This window comes from Callorhinus ursinus, unplaced genomic scaffold (assembly GCF_003265705.2).
Source record: "Callorhinus ursinus isolate GAN/ISIS: 27379988/994484 unplaced genomic scaffold, GSC_fseal_2.0 scaffold18, whole genome shotgun sequence".
Lineage (NCBI taxonomy): Eukaryota > Metazoa > Chordata > Mammalia > Carnivora > Otariidae > Callorhinus > Callorhinus ursinus.
Window position 1 is genome coordinate 807,261 of NW_027397080.1, and position 17,037 is coordinate 824,297.

General features: G+C 39.2%; 1 protein-coding gene across 5 annotated transcripts in view; it reads right to left on the reverse strand.

Moving 5' to 3' along the window:
- Window positions 1-17,037, reverse strand: part of MAST2 (microtubule associated serine/threonine kinase 2) — a 215,286-nt gene that overhangs the window by 167,761 nt on the left and 30,488 nt on the right. For all 5 annotated transcript variants that reach the window (XM_073902677.1, XM_025856596.2, XM_073902678.1 and 2 more), the window contains exons 2-3: window positions 11,336-11,483; window positions 7,747-7,889 (exon numbers count right to left, since the gene is read on the reverse strand). In XM_073902677.1, coding sequence (XP_073758778.1) covers window positions 7,747-7,889; window positions 11,336-11,483 — 291 coding nt within the window. The remainder of the gene's footprint in view (window positions 1-7,746; window positions 7,890-11,335; window positions 11,484-17,037) is intronic.

The window sequence follows — 17,037 nt, forward strand, 5'->3', positions numbered from 1 at the left end:
TATTTATTTAGGGGCACCTGGGTGGCTCAGTCGGTCAAGCGTCTGCCTTCGGCTCAGGTCATGATCCTGGAATCCCAGGATCCAGTCCCACATTGGGCTCCCTGCTCAGCAGGGAGTCTGCTTCTCCCTCTGACCCTCCCCCCTCTAATGCTCTCTCTCTCTCTCTCTCTCTCTCAAATAAATAAATAAAATCTTTATTTGAGAGAGGGAAAGAGAGGGAGAACACAGAGGGAAACGGAGAAGCCGAGAGAGCTGATCAGAGAGCCCAATGTGGGACTGGATCCCAGGACCCTGAGATCATGATCCAAGCCAAAGGCAGACACCTAACCAGCCGAGCCCCTGCAATGGGCTCCGTGCTCAGCACCAAGTCCGCTTGAGATTCTCTCCCCCTGTTCCTCCCTGCCATTCGCACTCTCTCTCACGTTCAAATAAATAAATCTTAAAAAAATAAGAATTTTAAAAATGCAATAATAAAAGCCTTAAATAATCAAAGCCACTAAACACCCACTAGAATGACTACAATTAAAAAAAGAAAATAACAAGTATTAGTGAAGATGTAGAGAAATTAGAACTCTCATACATTGTTGGTGGAAATGCAAAACAATGCAACCACTGTGGAAAACAGGTTAGTGGTTCCTCAAAAAGTTAAACACAGAATTACCATGATTCAGCAATTCCATTCCTAGTAATATACCCAAAAGAATTTAAACCAGGAGCTCAACTACAAGGTAAACAAACCTCAAAAACATTATGAAATTGAAGAAGCTAAATGAAACAGAAGATCACATATTATATGATTCCATTTATATGAAATATCCAGATTAGGTAATCCATAGAGACAGAATGTAGATTGGTAGATGCCAGGGCTGGGATGAAGGTGGAATGGAGAGTGACTGCTTAATGGATAGAGGGTATTCTCTTAGGGTGACAAAATGTCTTTGAACTTGACTTAACTCCAAAGTTCAATCTGGTGTTGAGCTTTGGTTCTTTTAAAGCTTACTTTTCTCTCTGTTAAATCTCATTTGCTGGTTCTTCTTGAGCCATCACTTCTGTTTGTGAGATTCTGACTGAATCTATTCAACATGGAAGATGTGCCATCAGCATATGTGAAAAGCGTTCCTTCTATGTGTTTATATTAAAGAAGATGAAAATGATTATTAAGACAAGGACAAGAATAGAGATCTGTGTGACATCATTTGAGGCTGGTCCTGACACATTAAAAATCAATCTTCTTGGGCACCTGGGTGGCTCAGATGGTTAAGCGTCTGCCTTCAGCTCAGGTCATGATCCCAGGGTCCTGGGATCGAGTCCCACATCGGGCTCCCTGCTCCTTGGGAGCCTGCTTCTCCCTCTGCTTCTCTCTCTCTCTCTCTCTCTCTCTGTCTGTCTCTCATGAATAATAAAATCTTTAAAAAAAAATCAACCTTCTTTTGCAGACATACTTCAAACAAGTATTAATCCAACAAGCTCTAATATTAGCAAATATATTCCAAAAAGTTCTTTACTCATTTAATAAGAAATTATACATTGCTTACTATGCGCCACATATAATGCTACATGTAGATTAGAAACATGATGATGGACAGAGTCATTCTTTGCAAATGATCATTTCTATTGTTAAAAAGAAAACCACAGGCCCAAAATGGCATCACTTAGGTTAAGGTGTCAAGTCAGTAAACCAAGACTTAATACCTAACCTAACTGCAGTTTCAACCCCCAGGAATATAACCTTTAACCCATCTACATGGACTTTCCTGGTCAATACTAGGAAATTTACTAATAGACTCCTGTTCCCCTTAAGAGGGCAACCTTGCCTACATAATGCATCCCCTACTAATAAATTCCTTTCTTCTTTCTTTGTATGCCCTCTTCCTGCCTTTAAAAACCTTTTTCTTGCTTAACTCCTTGGAGCTCCCTTCTACTTGCTAGATGGGATGCTGCCTGATTCATAAATCATTTAATAAAGCTAATCAGATCTTCAAATTTAGCATCATTCCTGTAAAGACAATGTCTGCCAACAAAGTAAAAAAAGAATCCCAAAAGCACATTTGGAGAATCAGTCAAACCCTACCAATTAAAAGATTCTTGGGATTTACAATTCTCCTACTAAAATGACAATATTCAGTACAATTCACTGGTTAGGCCAACCTTTATACTGAGGTATAAATTACTTGAACCCAACATTCTGATTTCAAAGAAAAAGTATCCAAGCCTAATCCTTCCATCTTTGATCTCTGTCTCTAGTTCCTCATTACCCATTTGCTAATCTCAATGAAAACTCATTCACTCAATAATTAATTATTGTACATCATAATAACCATTATAGGAAGCTATCAAAAGATTTTAATCAAGTGAATAGCTAAACACTGGTGCTGCATAAATATTAAACAAATGAAAAAGCTGGAAGACAAAGCTAAAAGAAGGTACAGCATAGGTCATGCAGTTAAAGGTACTGTAGTAGCATTGTGTGGTAACAGGTGGTAGCTACACCTATGGTGAACACAGCATACCATACAGACTTGTTGAATCGCTATGTTATACACCTAAACTAATGTAACACTGAGTGTCAACTACACTTCAATTAAAAAAAAAACTAGAAGAAAGAATAGACATGATCAGATTTGTTTCTGAAATAAGACTTTAGAGTAAAGAGTGGACTTGAAAGGAAGAAGACTGAATACGGTGTTCACATAACGAGGACACTACAATTATCTAAGCAAAAAGACTGTAAATATGGCTTAGAATGGGCCACAACTGTGGTGATAAAAATGTAGACCACCTGGAGATGTTGGGAGCTAAGGCTCTCTGGATGACTGGCTGGGGAAGGGAGGAAGGGTAGAGGAGGAGTCAAGAAGGAGTTCCAGGTCTCTAGCTTTCAGCTTTTGGTGGGTAATAACTCTATTTACAAGACAGGGAACAACCAAGGAAGAACTGGTTTAGGGGAATAGAAAGGCCGAATAAGCAGATGGGAGTCTTGAGGCGCCTGGGTGGCTCAGTCAGTTAAGCATCTGCCTTCAGCTCAGGTCATGATCCCGGGATCCTGGAAGATCCTGGAATCGAGCCCCAAGTCAGGCTCCCTGCTCAGCTGGAAGCCTGCTTCTCCCTCTCACTCTGCCCCTCCTTCTGCTTGTGTGCTTGCACGCGTGCTCTCTCTCTCCCTCCAACAGATAATCTTTAAAAAAAAATCTTTTTAAAAATTTAAAAGATAAAAAAAATGGAGTCTTAGACATGATGATATAGTTCAATGGATTCATGTCAGAAATACAGAAGACAAAGATCAAAGTTTTAGATATTACTTAACATATTCATGAGAAAGCAAAGCAGAAAATAAGTTTATTTTAAAGATGTGGAAAAAAGGCTCAAATAAGTTTAGTCTTTACTCAAATTCAGACAGCTAAGTATCAGACACATCTTGCTCTTCCAAGTTCTAATCCAGAGGTGTTTCTCCCATGCCACTTTTAACACTAAATTTTCAACTGTGTATAAATTTTTTAAAGACAAAATTAATCTTGGACAAGATGTCATCTAAGTTTTTTCCCATCTGGGAGCATACAATATAATAATATGACTCTCTCTCTCTCTCTCTCTCTCTCTCTCTCTCTCTCTCTATATATATATATATATATATATATATGCCCTGGAAGCCACTAATCAGGAGTCATGGTTTCTACATATATGGGGGAAATGGGTCTTCAGAGAAATCTCTCAACTGGTACTAGGAAATGAGGGAGAAGTCTAAAAATCTTTCATAAACACCTATCACCTAGATGGCCTCAAAATGAAAATATTTGCAGGGTACCAGCGTAGCACAGTTGGTTAAATGTCAACTCTTGGTTTGGGCTCAGGTCATGATCTCAGGGTTATGAGATCAAGCCCTGTGTGGGGCTCTGTGCTCAGCACCATGGGGCTTCTTAGGACTCTCTCTCCCTCTCACTCTGCCCCTCCCTGCTTTAAAAAATAAATAAATAGGAGTGCCTGGGTGGTTCAGTCAGTTAAGCAACTGACTCCTGCTTTCAGCTCAGATGACAATCTCTCGGTAGTGAGATGGAGCCCCATGTCGGGCTCCACCTCATCATGGAGTCGGCTTCAGATTCTCTCTCCCTCTCCCTCTGCTTCCCACCCACCACCGCTCATGTATACACGCTCTCAAATAAATAAATAAATTCTTTAAAAAGAAAAAGAAAATATTTGCTACATTAAGCTTTTGGCTATCCATTCTCCAGACTCTGGTCAAGTCTAACCTCCAGCAAACTTATCTCCCCAATAATTATACCCAAGAATAATTATTCTTGTCCCCTTTTAGTTATGTTTCAAGTCATAATCGACAGTTCATTCAATGTTGAAATGTTAAAATTATTTGTTATATATGACTCCTGTTGACCCAAAAATTCCTTGGAGGCTGGGTCTATGTAGCAATAAGTCTATTAAGAATGAGAATACATGGTAGGAGAGATTCTTCAGAAATGTCACAGCCAGAAGCTGGGATGACAGCACCCAGGTATATTCTAGTGTGGGGTAACTCAAAGCAGGAAAAGATATTCAATACTAACTAGCAAATGTGCCACATAAGGGCTGCCTGGGTGGCTCAGTCGTTAAGCATCTGCCTTCGGCTCAGGTCATGATCCCAGGGTCCTGGGATCGAGTCCCACGTCGGGCTCCCTGCTCAGCGGGAAACCTGCTTCTCCCTCTGCCACTCCCTTGCTTGTGTTCCCTCTCGCTTTCTCTGTCAAATAAATAAATAAAATCTTAAAAAAAAAAATGTGCCACATAAAATATCCTTGGATGGGAGAATGGAAAGGGAGGAACTAGTCTGAAGTTACTAGAGATAAGTGAATAGCTCAGGAAAGAAAGGCACAGGAGAAAACAAAAAGCAGATCCTTGGGAGAAGTAACTAAATAGAGGTCTAAAGAAATAATGCTTTTACAAATCCATATACAAAATAGATAAATAAACCAACTTTTTAAATGGGCAAAAAATATGAATAGACATTTCTTCAAGAATGTTTGCAAATAGCCAATAATCACATTAAAAGATGCTCAATGTCATCAGTCATTAGGAAAATGTGAATCAAAACCACAAGATATCACTTCAGACCCACTATGATTGCTAAAATCAAAGACAGACAATAGTATTAGTGAGGATGTAAAGAAATCAAACCCCTCACACACTGCTGGTAGGAATGTAAAATGGTACAGTCACTTTGTAAAACAATCTGGCCATTCCTCAAAACGTTAAAAACAGAGTTACCATACAACCCAACAATCCTACTCCTAAGTATATACCCAAGAAAAATGAAAATATGTCCACATGAAAATCTTTAAACAAATGTTCATAGAAGCATTATTCATCACAGTCAAAAAGTAGCAACAACCCAAATATCCATCATCTGACAGACAAAATGTGGTATATCCATACAATGGAATATTGTTCAGTGATAAAAAGGAACGAAATACTTTCATGCTACAATGTAGATAGACCTTAAAAACATCATGCTAACTGAAAGAAGCCAGTCACAAAAGGTCACAAATTGTAGGACTCAATTTATATGAAATGTACAGAATAGGCAAATGTTCAGAGGCAGAAAGCAGATTACTGGTTACATAGGGCTGGGGGATGGGAGGGTAAAGAGGTGACAGCTAAAGGGTACAGGGATTCTCTCTGAAGTGATTAAAATGTTCTAAAATTGGCTATAATGATGGCTGCACATATCTGTGAATATACTAAAAATCACTGAAGAGTACAGTTTAATTGGGTAAATTGTATCTTACGTGAATTATATCTCAATAAGCCTTTAAAAAGAAAAAGTAATTCAGGAATACTCTACTTCGGTTGGCCTAGGCTAGGACTCCAGCAACCTCAGTCCAGGAATTCCCTCTGCACCACAACACCTTAAAATAAAACATTCAGCTTTATTTTAGTGGCAGTTAACTCTCAAAAGGGTGCATGTTAGAACCAGTTATAATGCTTTAAAGAAAATACTGATCCCTAGGACCACCCCAGTCCCACTGGATCAAAATCTCTATTATGCGGGGGTCCCTCGCTGGCTCCATCAGTACAGTGTAACTCCGGATCTCAGGGATTGTAAGTTTGAGCCCCATGATGGGTGTAGAGATTACAATTTTTTTGTTTTATGGTTTTATTTATTTGAGAGAGAAAGAGAGAGCATGAAGAGGGGGAGGGACAGAGGGAGAAGCAGACTCCCCACTGAGCAGGGAGCCTCATACGGCTCGACCCCAGGACCCCGGGATCATGACCTGAGCCAAAGGCAGATGCTTAACCGACTGAGTTACCCAGGAGCCCCAAGAGATTACTTCAAAATCTAAATTAATCAATCTCTATGATAGGGTACATAGATCTATATATATGTTTTTATATTCCAGAGATTAAAAGGAAGAAGATATGAGGCTTTAATAGACATGCTGAGAACAAGTGAGGAAAATTTGAATATCTTATCTGTTAGATGCTATTATTAAATTGATGTAAAACTTCCTGGATCTGATAATATATTGTGGTTATTTAGGAGATTGTCCTTGGTCTTACAAAAAAATACTTAAGAGTGAGGTATCATAAGGTCTGTGACTTGCTTTGACATGTTTCAGGGGGAAAAAAATACATACATATACACAGATAAAGCAAATGTGGCAAAATGTAAGTTACAACCAAATTGACCAATCTAAGTAAATTTATGTGGGTATTCACTGTATTTGAAATTTTCAAAATAAAATTTAGGGAGTGGGAAAGTTCCTGAATCTTCCTATGGCCTAAGAGTCACAAACTTCAGGTCATAAGGAAATCTTCTGATCCAAAAATTACCTCCCCACCTGCTATAAGAAGACTATTTCCCCATCCCCACTTTCCAGAATGACAAACGGACAAAGCTTTCTAATCTATACATGTCAACCCAAAAGATTTATAATCCCAAAGAACAGATGAAATTATATTTTAATGGAAACAAGTTTCTGTTATTGTACCCTGAAAATTACTAGTGTGCCTTGTCCTTTAGGAAGAATGTGAGATCAGCAGGAAGTCAATGGGTACCTTCAATAAAAAGGCAGAGGTATTGAGGATAAAAGGGTAGAAGATGCAATCACAGGCAGAAAACAACTTGCCCAGACTACACAGCTTAACTTTGTTAGATTCTATCATACAAATCCTAGACAAAGAAAAGGCTCATTCTTGCATCCAAAATACACTAAACTGCCCACTACCCTATCCTCATGTACTAAATATGTGTATCACAGAACTATACAAAGAAGCAACATAACTTCACAAGGTTAAGAATCCTGTCTATTAGAAAGCTCTTTACTTAGGGACGCCTGGGTGGCTCAGTCCGTTAAGCGTCTGCCTTCGGCTCAGGTCATAATCCCTGGATCCTGGGATCAAGCCCCACCTCGGGCTCCCTGAGCAGGAAGCCTGCTTCTCCTTCTCCTTCCCCCCTCATGCTCTCTCTCGCTATCTCTGTCTCGCTCTCTCAAATAAATAAAATCTTTAAAAAAAGAAAGCTCTTTCCCAGAAAATTTATTCATTCAATCAACCATACTAAGTCTTTTTCTGGACTCTCCCTACATAATCAGTACCAGTGACAGCATAAGAGAGCAATCAGAATACATTCAATTAAATTCCATTTTTTCTATACTTTACTTTGAAAAATTAAACTATCCAAATCCTAAAAAGAAAAATAATAAATGTGGCATGGCAATCAAGAATTTGTTCATAGAGCAAGGGACTGTCTTTACTAACACTTACCAAACCAGCAGTAAGAGAAGGTGCAGATTGTCCAAGGGACTGGTTCCTCATTCGAACCAGGTTTGATGCTTCTCCTGAAGACTGCCAAGTCACCTGTCCCACACTGCTATGTACACTGCTGGACAAGGGGAGCAGCTGCTTACCTTCAAACACAAGGTTTGGAAAATACACTTGTAATTATTTATTAATTAATGAATGAAAATATTACAATGATATCAAGTGGATAAAAATATAGTGATCCAAAACAAAATGAAGTTCTGCCATATTCATTTTAGAATCTGTAGCCCTTTAAAAATTCCAACTGTCTTGGAGAGGAGAATTGTAAATGGAATACTGAAACTGAACTATTTTAAATTCTCTGTAATACCACCATGCCAGCACCCCCCCTAGCAGGCTGAGTTTTCCAGTCCCTTCCACGTTACTTGGTTTCTCACCAACTCAATGCAACATGAGTGGAGCTGACAGCTTCTCCTAGACAAGTTTGGTCCGCAGGTTTCCAGAAGATGAACACTGATTCTATAATGCTCTGGCCAGACTCCATGTGTTCAGTCCAGGTTGACTGACTGACTACCTTAATCCCAATGAAAGACTGCAAGAAAGTCACTTATAAAAGACTGAGTATCAAGAATTGCAATGACTTTCTAATTGAGGTGCAAGTCCTATTTCAATCTCTTCCATCTTAATGTTCCTCACATTGCTGCTAGTGATTTAACCAAAACAAATGTGATATCATTCCCTGCCCTAAAAAAACTTCTGATGACTCTCTACTATTCAAAATTAGCCAAACTTTTTTAAAAATTAAAGAGATCCTCCTCTATAAATCCAGATTATCTTCCTGGCCTCATCTCCTTCAACTCTTTTCCACACCCATTTGCTCACTCAACTTCAATATTATGCTCTGTATTTTCACCTGGGTTTATCTTGGTCACCCAATTCACTTGAAAACCTTTCCTCTTCCTGGCAAAATCCTATTCAACATGGAAATACCCACTGTAATAAAGGTGTGAGCAAAAGGAATTTTTAGTTTTGTTTTTGGTACAACATATCCTTTTATTGCAAACAAAATGTGATGCAAATTATTTGGAGGGCAATTTAACAAAACTCACTAAAATTTTAATATGTTTGGACCCAGCATTCCACCTGTAGTAATGTAGTATAATGAAAAAAATAGACCATAATGCTCACCTTAGCAATGTTCACCAGAATAAAACTGAAAATAAATGTTCATTACAATTTAAAGAAATTATAGTATCTCCACATAATGAAATACTGAACCCATTAAAAATAATGAGGCAGCTCAAAATGCAGTCAAGAGAAAAATGTTCAACATTTCCTGTTGAGTAAAGAAAGCAGAAAGGAAGTGTGTGGCACATGATCCCAATTTTTATTTATGTATTTTTTTTTCAAGATTTATTTATTTATTTATTTGACAGAGAGACACAGTGAGAGAGGGAACACAAGCAGGGGGAGCATGAGAGGGAGAAGCAAACTCCCGGCTGAGCAGGGAGCCCGATGCAGGGCTCGATCCCAGAACCCTGGGATCATGACCTGAGCTGAAGGCAGATACTCAACAACTGAGACACCCAGTTCCCCCTAATTTTATAAAAAAAAAAAAAAAAAAGTTTGTGTATATTTACATAAATTTCTAAATGTATATTTAAATATAATGGAGTATATATAAATGGTTGGAGGAAGGGAGACGAAAGAAAGTAAAGATTAAGAAGAACTTTTCACTTTAACATAATGCATGTCTTCGAACTCAGATTTTCTACTACTAGCATATTTACTTTTTTGATCAGAAAAAATGCAATGTTTTTTAAAAATCTAGTTATCTTTCAAGTCTGTTTGCAAATGTATGTTTATTGGAAAGCCTTCCCATAAAACCCTCTACAAATAATAGTTCTCTACTCAAAACTCCCATAAGGCCAGAGTAGAGACGGCCTGCCTGTTTTCCTTCTGCAAATGTTGTCAAGTTCTCCAGATCATCTGCCTACTCCTCATCTATATATTCTAAAGGAAAGCTAGCTCCTTGACTTATCCTTTCCATATACACAAAGGCTAGTATCATATCTCTATCTCCCTTCAAAATAAGGGCTTGCTGGAGAAAGAGGTTTATGCACCCGCAAAAGAAACCCATTTGGACATATACTAGTCTGGGCTTGAAATGTACCACGGATTGCCAAGAACTTGAGGAAAACAAACAACATGAGACAGAAGGAACAATACAAATGGAGACACTAGCCCTTTAGTAAAGAAATAACTCAGAAAAAAAAACTTAAAAATTCTAATTATTCTTACAATGATTCAAGAGGCTAATATGCGAATATTCCCAGTTAAACATGGCTAACTGAGCACATACTTTTATCTTTTGTCACCCAGGACAGTAAACGAGAATAAAGAAGTAAAACAAACAAAGCCTATAAGGAGGGAGGGGGGATTAACTGAGGAGATGAATAAATTTAGGGAAATCTAAAACAGATGAATCATAACCAATGGAACTGGGCAAAGAAAGACACAAGGTATAATAAGCACAGAGGAGGTTGCAGTTAAATGACAGTTAAATGAGATAGTAGGCTACCCTACAAAATCTTAGATAAATTCAGTACTCAGAAATGCCAAGATACCAAAGAGGACATAAAATTAAGATGTAAGGCTGAACTCAGATTAACTGAAAATCTATAAAGGCTCAAACACAACCACATTCTCACATTGTACCACCCAGTAACCAATAGCCAACTGCCCCACAAGATAGAAGGGATATGGCATCTCAGAACAAGGCAATGGATTCGGGTTATTAGGTGCTCAAAAGAGTTGATTCAGAAACAAAAGAAAACTTCTAAAAAAATTAATACAAAAATCAAAATTCTATTTATTCATACAATATTTATAAGGTAATACATCCTTAAAAGAACAGAATACTATGAAAACAAAAAAATGGCTCTATGTGATTAAATACATGCTTGGCAAAATAACAATTTCAATGAGAGTAGAAAGATAAAGCCAAGGGAACAGCCCTGAAAAGGACAAACTAAAAAGAAATTTACAACTGGCAAGTACAGGAGGATTATATTTTCTTCTCTACTAATCTAGTATTTTTGGCTGAGGCCAAATGGATTCTCTTTTTTTAATATTCTATTGATTGCTTAAAATTATGTTACATTTTAATTGTTTCCTATTTGGACCATGACTTCCTTGTATAACTTCTTCCCCTTGAATTTTTTAAAGACTTTTCTATGGGGAAGGTGGGGAGGCACTGCAGGCTTTGGAACAGATTTTGAAAATGGGAAAAAAAAAAATCAAAAGAAGTAAAGGATGTGAAGTCCACAGAAGTGAGCAGAGAGCAAAAGTCAAATTCAAAGAGAATAACCAGTGATAGTGGTCAAAAAGAAAATATCTAGCAGGTTGAGGAGGCTACCATTCAGAGATGTCATGAGGAAGTAGTAAAGAGAGGAAGATGGCCTTACCCATAAGTGTTCTATACAAAACTACCACCAGAGAAGAAGCCATGAAGATGCTAAGTCAGTTGATATACCCTTAAATATTGACAACACAGTCCCACATTTCTTAAAAAACAAAATTAGATACTCACCCGACAGCGAACTGGCCAGGCTTCCTCTCCGCAACTTACAGTCATCCTGACTAAGTTGTCGTTGGAGTTTAGCTTTTCCGGTGGATGAAAATATGTCAGGATTACTGAGCTTCCTAAAAAGCAGGGGACTAAGTCCAGCTATCACATCCTTCAAAGAAAAAAAAGGTAAAATATAAGTCCGTAATGTCTTTTTTGAAAGTGTAAGGACTTTGTATTAAACATCTCTACAACATTCATTGCAGTTAAAAAGTGCCAGCATTTTACACTTTCTCCTCAACAGCTAAAGCCAGAAACATACTTCTTAGCTGTTTGGGTATGCTATGAAGGCTGTGGGACACTGATTATAAAATGTCAAAGGGGAGCACCTGGGTGGTTCAGTTGGTTAAATGTCTGCCTTCAGCTCAGGTCATGATCCCAGAGTCCTGGGATCAAGCCCCACATCAGGCTCTCTGTTCAGCGAGCCTCTCCCTCTGCCTACTGCTCTGCCTACTTGTGCTCTCTCTCTGTCAAATAAATGAATAAAATCTTTAAAAAAAAAAAAAATGTCAAAGGGGCGCCTGGGTGGCTCAGTTGGTTGAGCATCCAACTCTTTAGTTTTGACTCAGGTCTTTATCTCAGGGTCATGGGATCAAGCCCCAAGTCAGGCTCCACACTCAGCAGGGAATCGGCTTGAGATTCTCTCTCTCCCTTTCCCTCTGCCCCTTCCCCCCTCCTTCTCTATCTGCCCCCCCAAAAAAATAAATAAAAAAAGTAAAAAAATAAGTCTTTTTCCACAATGAGTACATGTCTAGTTATGTTTATTTACTTTTCTCCTCCTATTCACTCTTCCTATATCCAGTAAAGAAAAGCCTATTTTAGTTTTTAAAAAATGATAAATAGCAGACCTTCCTTTACCTGTTACACAAAGTTAGAAATGCCTCTAACAGTCAATGCTAAAATAAAATGTAGAGCTTTCTTTACAGGTCTATGATAGGAGCTAAATATATTTCAATGAAAAAGCATGAAGTACTATGGAGAAAATGCAGACAATATGAAACATTGAGAGGGCCTCCTTTTTGCCTTTATTTTAATCCAGTTCATCCCACTCCATCCCAATGCCTGCTCCTCTTCACTCAGTAAGCAGTGTCCAACATATCATCAAGATTCAGACATTGTGGGGGTGCCTGGGTGGCTCAGTAGGTTAAGATTCTCCCTTCGGCTCAGGTCACGATCCAGGGTCCTGGGATCAAGCCCCATGTTGGGCTCCCAGCTCAAGGAGCCTGCTTCTCCCTCTCCTCCTGGCTTGTGCGCTCTCTATCTCTGTCACTATCTCTGTCTCTCTCAAATGAATAAACAAAATCTTAAAAAAAAAAAAAATTTCAGACATTTTGAAGCAAACACTCACCTAACTGTCAGCATTAAAAGAGAAACTATTTTGGGGTGCCTGGGTGGCTCAGTCGTTAAGCATCTGCCTTCTGCTCAGGTCGTGATCCCAGGGTCCTGGGATCAAGCCCCACATCGGGCTCCTTGCTCCGCAGGAAGCCTGCTTCTCCCTCTCCCACTCCCCTGGCTTGTGTTCCTGCTCCCACTATCTCTCTCTCTGTCAAATAAATAAATAAAATATTTTTTAAAAAGTTTAAAAAAAAGACTATTTTGAAAAAAATAAGATAATGAGACATCTTTCATATTTCAACAAAGGAAGCTATAACAAACACAAACAAGTTGCACATCAAAGTGATATGGACAGTACAAAGACAAAATGAGAAACAAAAAGAAACAACTAAAATCTGTATTACCTGCTGTTTGAAGAACAAGATTCAAGTAACTAGTAAAAGCCACAGGGGGGAAAAGAACGGAAAAATGCCAACCTCCTTAAGATTTAAAAAAAAAAACCCTCTAAGGTCATTCGGTGTGATTGGTGGGTTCACAAACATGGGAAAGTGCCAATATTGGTTGGTGGTGGCTATCCAGAATGTAATTTATAAATGCCCATGCATAAAAAATAAAAGTGAAGTTAAAGAAAAATAACAGAAGAAACAAGGAACAGTATTTTTTTAATTGGTAGTAAATGGGGGGAGGAGTATAAGATGGCAAAGGAATAGGAGACCTAAATTTCATCTGGTCCCAGGAATTCAGGTAGATAGTTATAAAACCATTCTGAACACCTACGAACTCAACAGGAAATTGAAGAAAAGAATAGCAGCAATTCGGGGTGCCTGGGTGGCTCAGTTGGTTAAGCAACTGCCTTCAGCTCAGGTCATGATCCTGGAGTCCCAGGATCAAGTCCCACATCAGGCTCCCTGCTCAGCGGAGAGTCTGCTTCTCCCTCTGGCCCGCCCCCCCTCATCCTCTCTATCTCATTCTCTCTCAAATAAATAAAATCTTTAAAAAAAAAAAAAATAGCAGCAATTCCATGATCAGAAAAGTGACCACTTTCTGGAAGGTAGGACATGCAGAGAAGTGAATCTGAGGAAATATTCCAGAGATAGACCCTGGGGGAAGGGAGCCTCCTTAAGCCGCTACTGGCAAGTGATAGAGCAGCAGAGCACAAAACTGGAACTTTTAGAAGTCTGCTCCGCTGAGGGACTCTGCTCCAGTGGCTAAGCAGGAGGTGGAACCCTCACTGGGACAGCGTGGTCTCAGGACTCTTGTGGTCACAGGAAGATCAGGGGTGCCTGAGTGCAGCAGAGCTCCCAGGTATAGGAGCAGGGAAGCCAGCTCAGAGTTGCCATAAACCATGATACCTGGCACAGTCGGGCCACTACTCTTTGAGCAGGGACCCAACAAGCAACAGATTCAGGGAGACTCCCCTTCTTCCCCCGGGAGGAGCAGTGCAGGAGCACACCACAGGGATCTGCTGGGTTTGGAGACTCCAAACAGGGTCGAGTGCCAGAGATAGAAACGTTGGGTCACAGGCCGGGTGAGCACAGGGTGTGGCCAGAGACTGGGGAGACGGGAGTGACAGACTGCTTTTCTCTAGGGGCGCACTGAGAAGTGGGGCCTGGAGTTCTCCACTCCTCCAGGGTGGAAATTGGGAGGCCGCCATTTTCACTCTCATCCTCCAAAGCTGTAAGGAAAGCCTTCAGGGAATAAAAGCTACTGGGCAAACCCAAGCAGACTCCTTAGCCTGGCCCTGGGCAAGGGCTGCTTGATTCTGCCTTGGGCAAAGACTTTTAAGAATCACTGCAACAGGCCCCTTCCCCAGAAGATCCGCAAGACCATCCAGCCAAGACCAAGTTTACCTATCAAAGAGAACGACAAAATTCCAGTGCTAGGGGAATAGAGCACATAGAATCCATGGCTTTTTCCCCATGATTCTAGTCTTTCAACTTTAATTTTTAAAAATTTTTTTGAATTGTTCTTATTTCCTTTATCAACCAACTTATCAATTCCTTTAAAATTTTTTAATTTTAACTTTTACAATCATATTCAATCCCTTCATTGTATTTAACCTTTTTGTGTGTATATGTATATTATATATATGTACATCTTACATATATATGTATGTATGTTTTTCTTTCTTTAAAATTTTGGGACACAGTATCTTCTAACACACCAAAATATACCCAAAATCTAGTGTATGGCTTTGTTTTATTCACCAGCATGATCAAATTCTTTTTTTTTTTTTATTTTTCTTTTCTTTTTTTCAACCAACTTCTTATCAATTCCTTTTGTAAATCTTTTTTTCACTTTTATTTTTTTTAAAGATTTTATTTATTTATTTGAGAGAGAGAGAATGAGAGATAGAGAGCACGAGAGGGAAGAGGGTCAGAGGGAGAAGCAGACTCCCTGCTGAGCAGGGAGCACGATGCGGGACTCGATCCCGGGACTCCAGGATCAGGACCTGAGCCGAACGCAGTCGCTTAACCAACTGAGCCACCCAGGCGCCCTTTCACTTTTATTTTTACAATTGTATCCCATCCCTTCATTGTATTTAACCTTATTTTTTGTGTGTGTATATTATATATTTTATATATTTATGTTTTTCTTTCTTTAAACTTTCGGGATCCAGTTTCTTCTAACACACCAAAATACACCCAAAATCCAGTGTATGGCTCTGTTCTATTCACCAGCCTGATCATATTCTATTTTTTTTTTCTTTTTTCTTTCCCCCCTGGTTTCAGGACTCTGCTGATTTGTTTAGTGTGTATTTCTCTGGGGTCGTTGTTACCCTTTCAGCATTTTGTTCTCTCATTCATCTATTCTTCTCTCGACAAAACGATAAAACAGAAAAACTCACTTCAAAAAATAGAACAAGAGGGGCATCTGGGCGGCTCAGTTGGTTAAGCGACTGCCTTCGGCTCAGGTCATGATCTCGGTCCTGGGATTGAGCCCCGCATGGGGCTCCCTGCTCTGCGGGAAGCCTGCTTCTCCCTCTCCTACTCCCCCTGCTTGTGTTCCCTCTCTCATGTCTCTCTCCCTGTCAAATAAATAAATAAAATCTTAAAAAAAAAAAATAGAACAAGAGGCAGTACCGACTGCCAGGGACCTAATCAATATGGACATTAGTAAGATGTTGGAACTAGAGTTCAGAGTAACGATTATAAAGATACTAGCTGGACTTGAAAAAAACATAGAAGACACGAGAGAATCCTTTTCTGGAGAAATAAAATCTAATCAAGCTGAAATCAAAAAGGCTATTAATGAGATGCAATCAAAACTGGAGGCTCTGACTGCTAGGATAAATGAGGCAGAAGAAAGAATTAGTGACATAGGAGACCAAATGATGGAGAATGAAGAAGCTGAGAAAAAGAGAGATAAGCAACTACTGGATCATGAGGGGAGAATTCAAGAGATAAGTGATACCATAAAGCAAAACATTAGAATAATTGGGATCCCAGAAGAAAAAGAAAGGGGCGGGGGCAAATGGTATTACTGGAGCAAATTATGGCAGATAATTTCCCTAATTTGGGGAAGGAAACAGGCATCAAAATCCAGGAGGCTCAGAGAAGCCTCCCTCAAAATCAGTGAAAATAGGCCAACACCCCAACATCTAATAGTAAAACATACAAATCTCAGAGACAAAGAGAAAATCCTGAAAGCAGCTCAGGACAAGAGGTCTGTAACCTACAACGGTAGAAACATTAGATTGGCAGCAGACCTATCCACAGAGACCTGGCAGGCCAGAAAGGACTGGCATGATATATTCAGGGTAATAAATGAGAAAAATATGCAGCCAAGAATACTTTATCCAGCTAGGCTGTCACTGAAAATAAAAGGAGAGATAAAAAGCTTCAAGGACAAACAGAAACTAAAAGAATTTGCAATCATCAAGCCAACCCTACAAAAAGTATTAAAAGGGGTCCTCTAAGCAAAGAGAGAGCCCAAAAGTAACACAGACCAGAAAGGAACAGAGACAATATACAATAACAGTCACCTTACAGGCAATACAATGGCACTAAATTCATATCTTTCAATAGTTACCCTGAATGTAACTATTGGGGCTAAATGCCCCAATTAAAAAGACACAGGGTATCAGAATGGATAAAAAAACAAGACCCATTGATATACTGTCTGTAAGAGACTCATTTTAGAGCCAAAGACAACTCCAGATTGAAAGTGAGGGGGTGGAAAACCACTTATCATGCTAATGGACATCAAAGAAAGCTGGGGTGGCAATCCTTATATCAGACAAATTAGATTTTAAACCAAAGACTAGTAAGAGATGAGGAAGGACACTATATCCTACTTAAAAGTCTATCCAACAAGAAGATCTAACAATT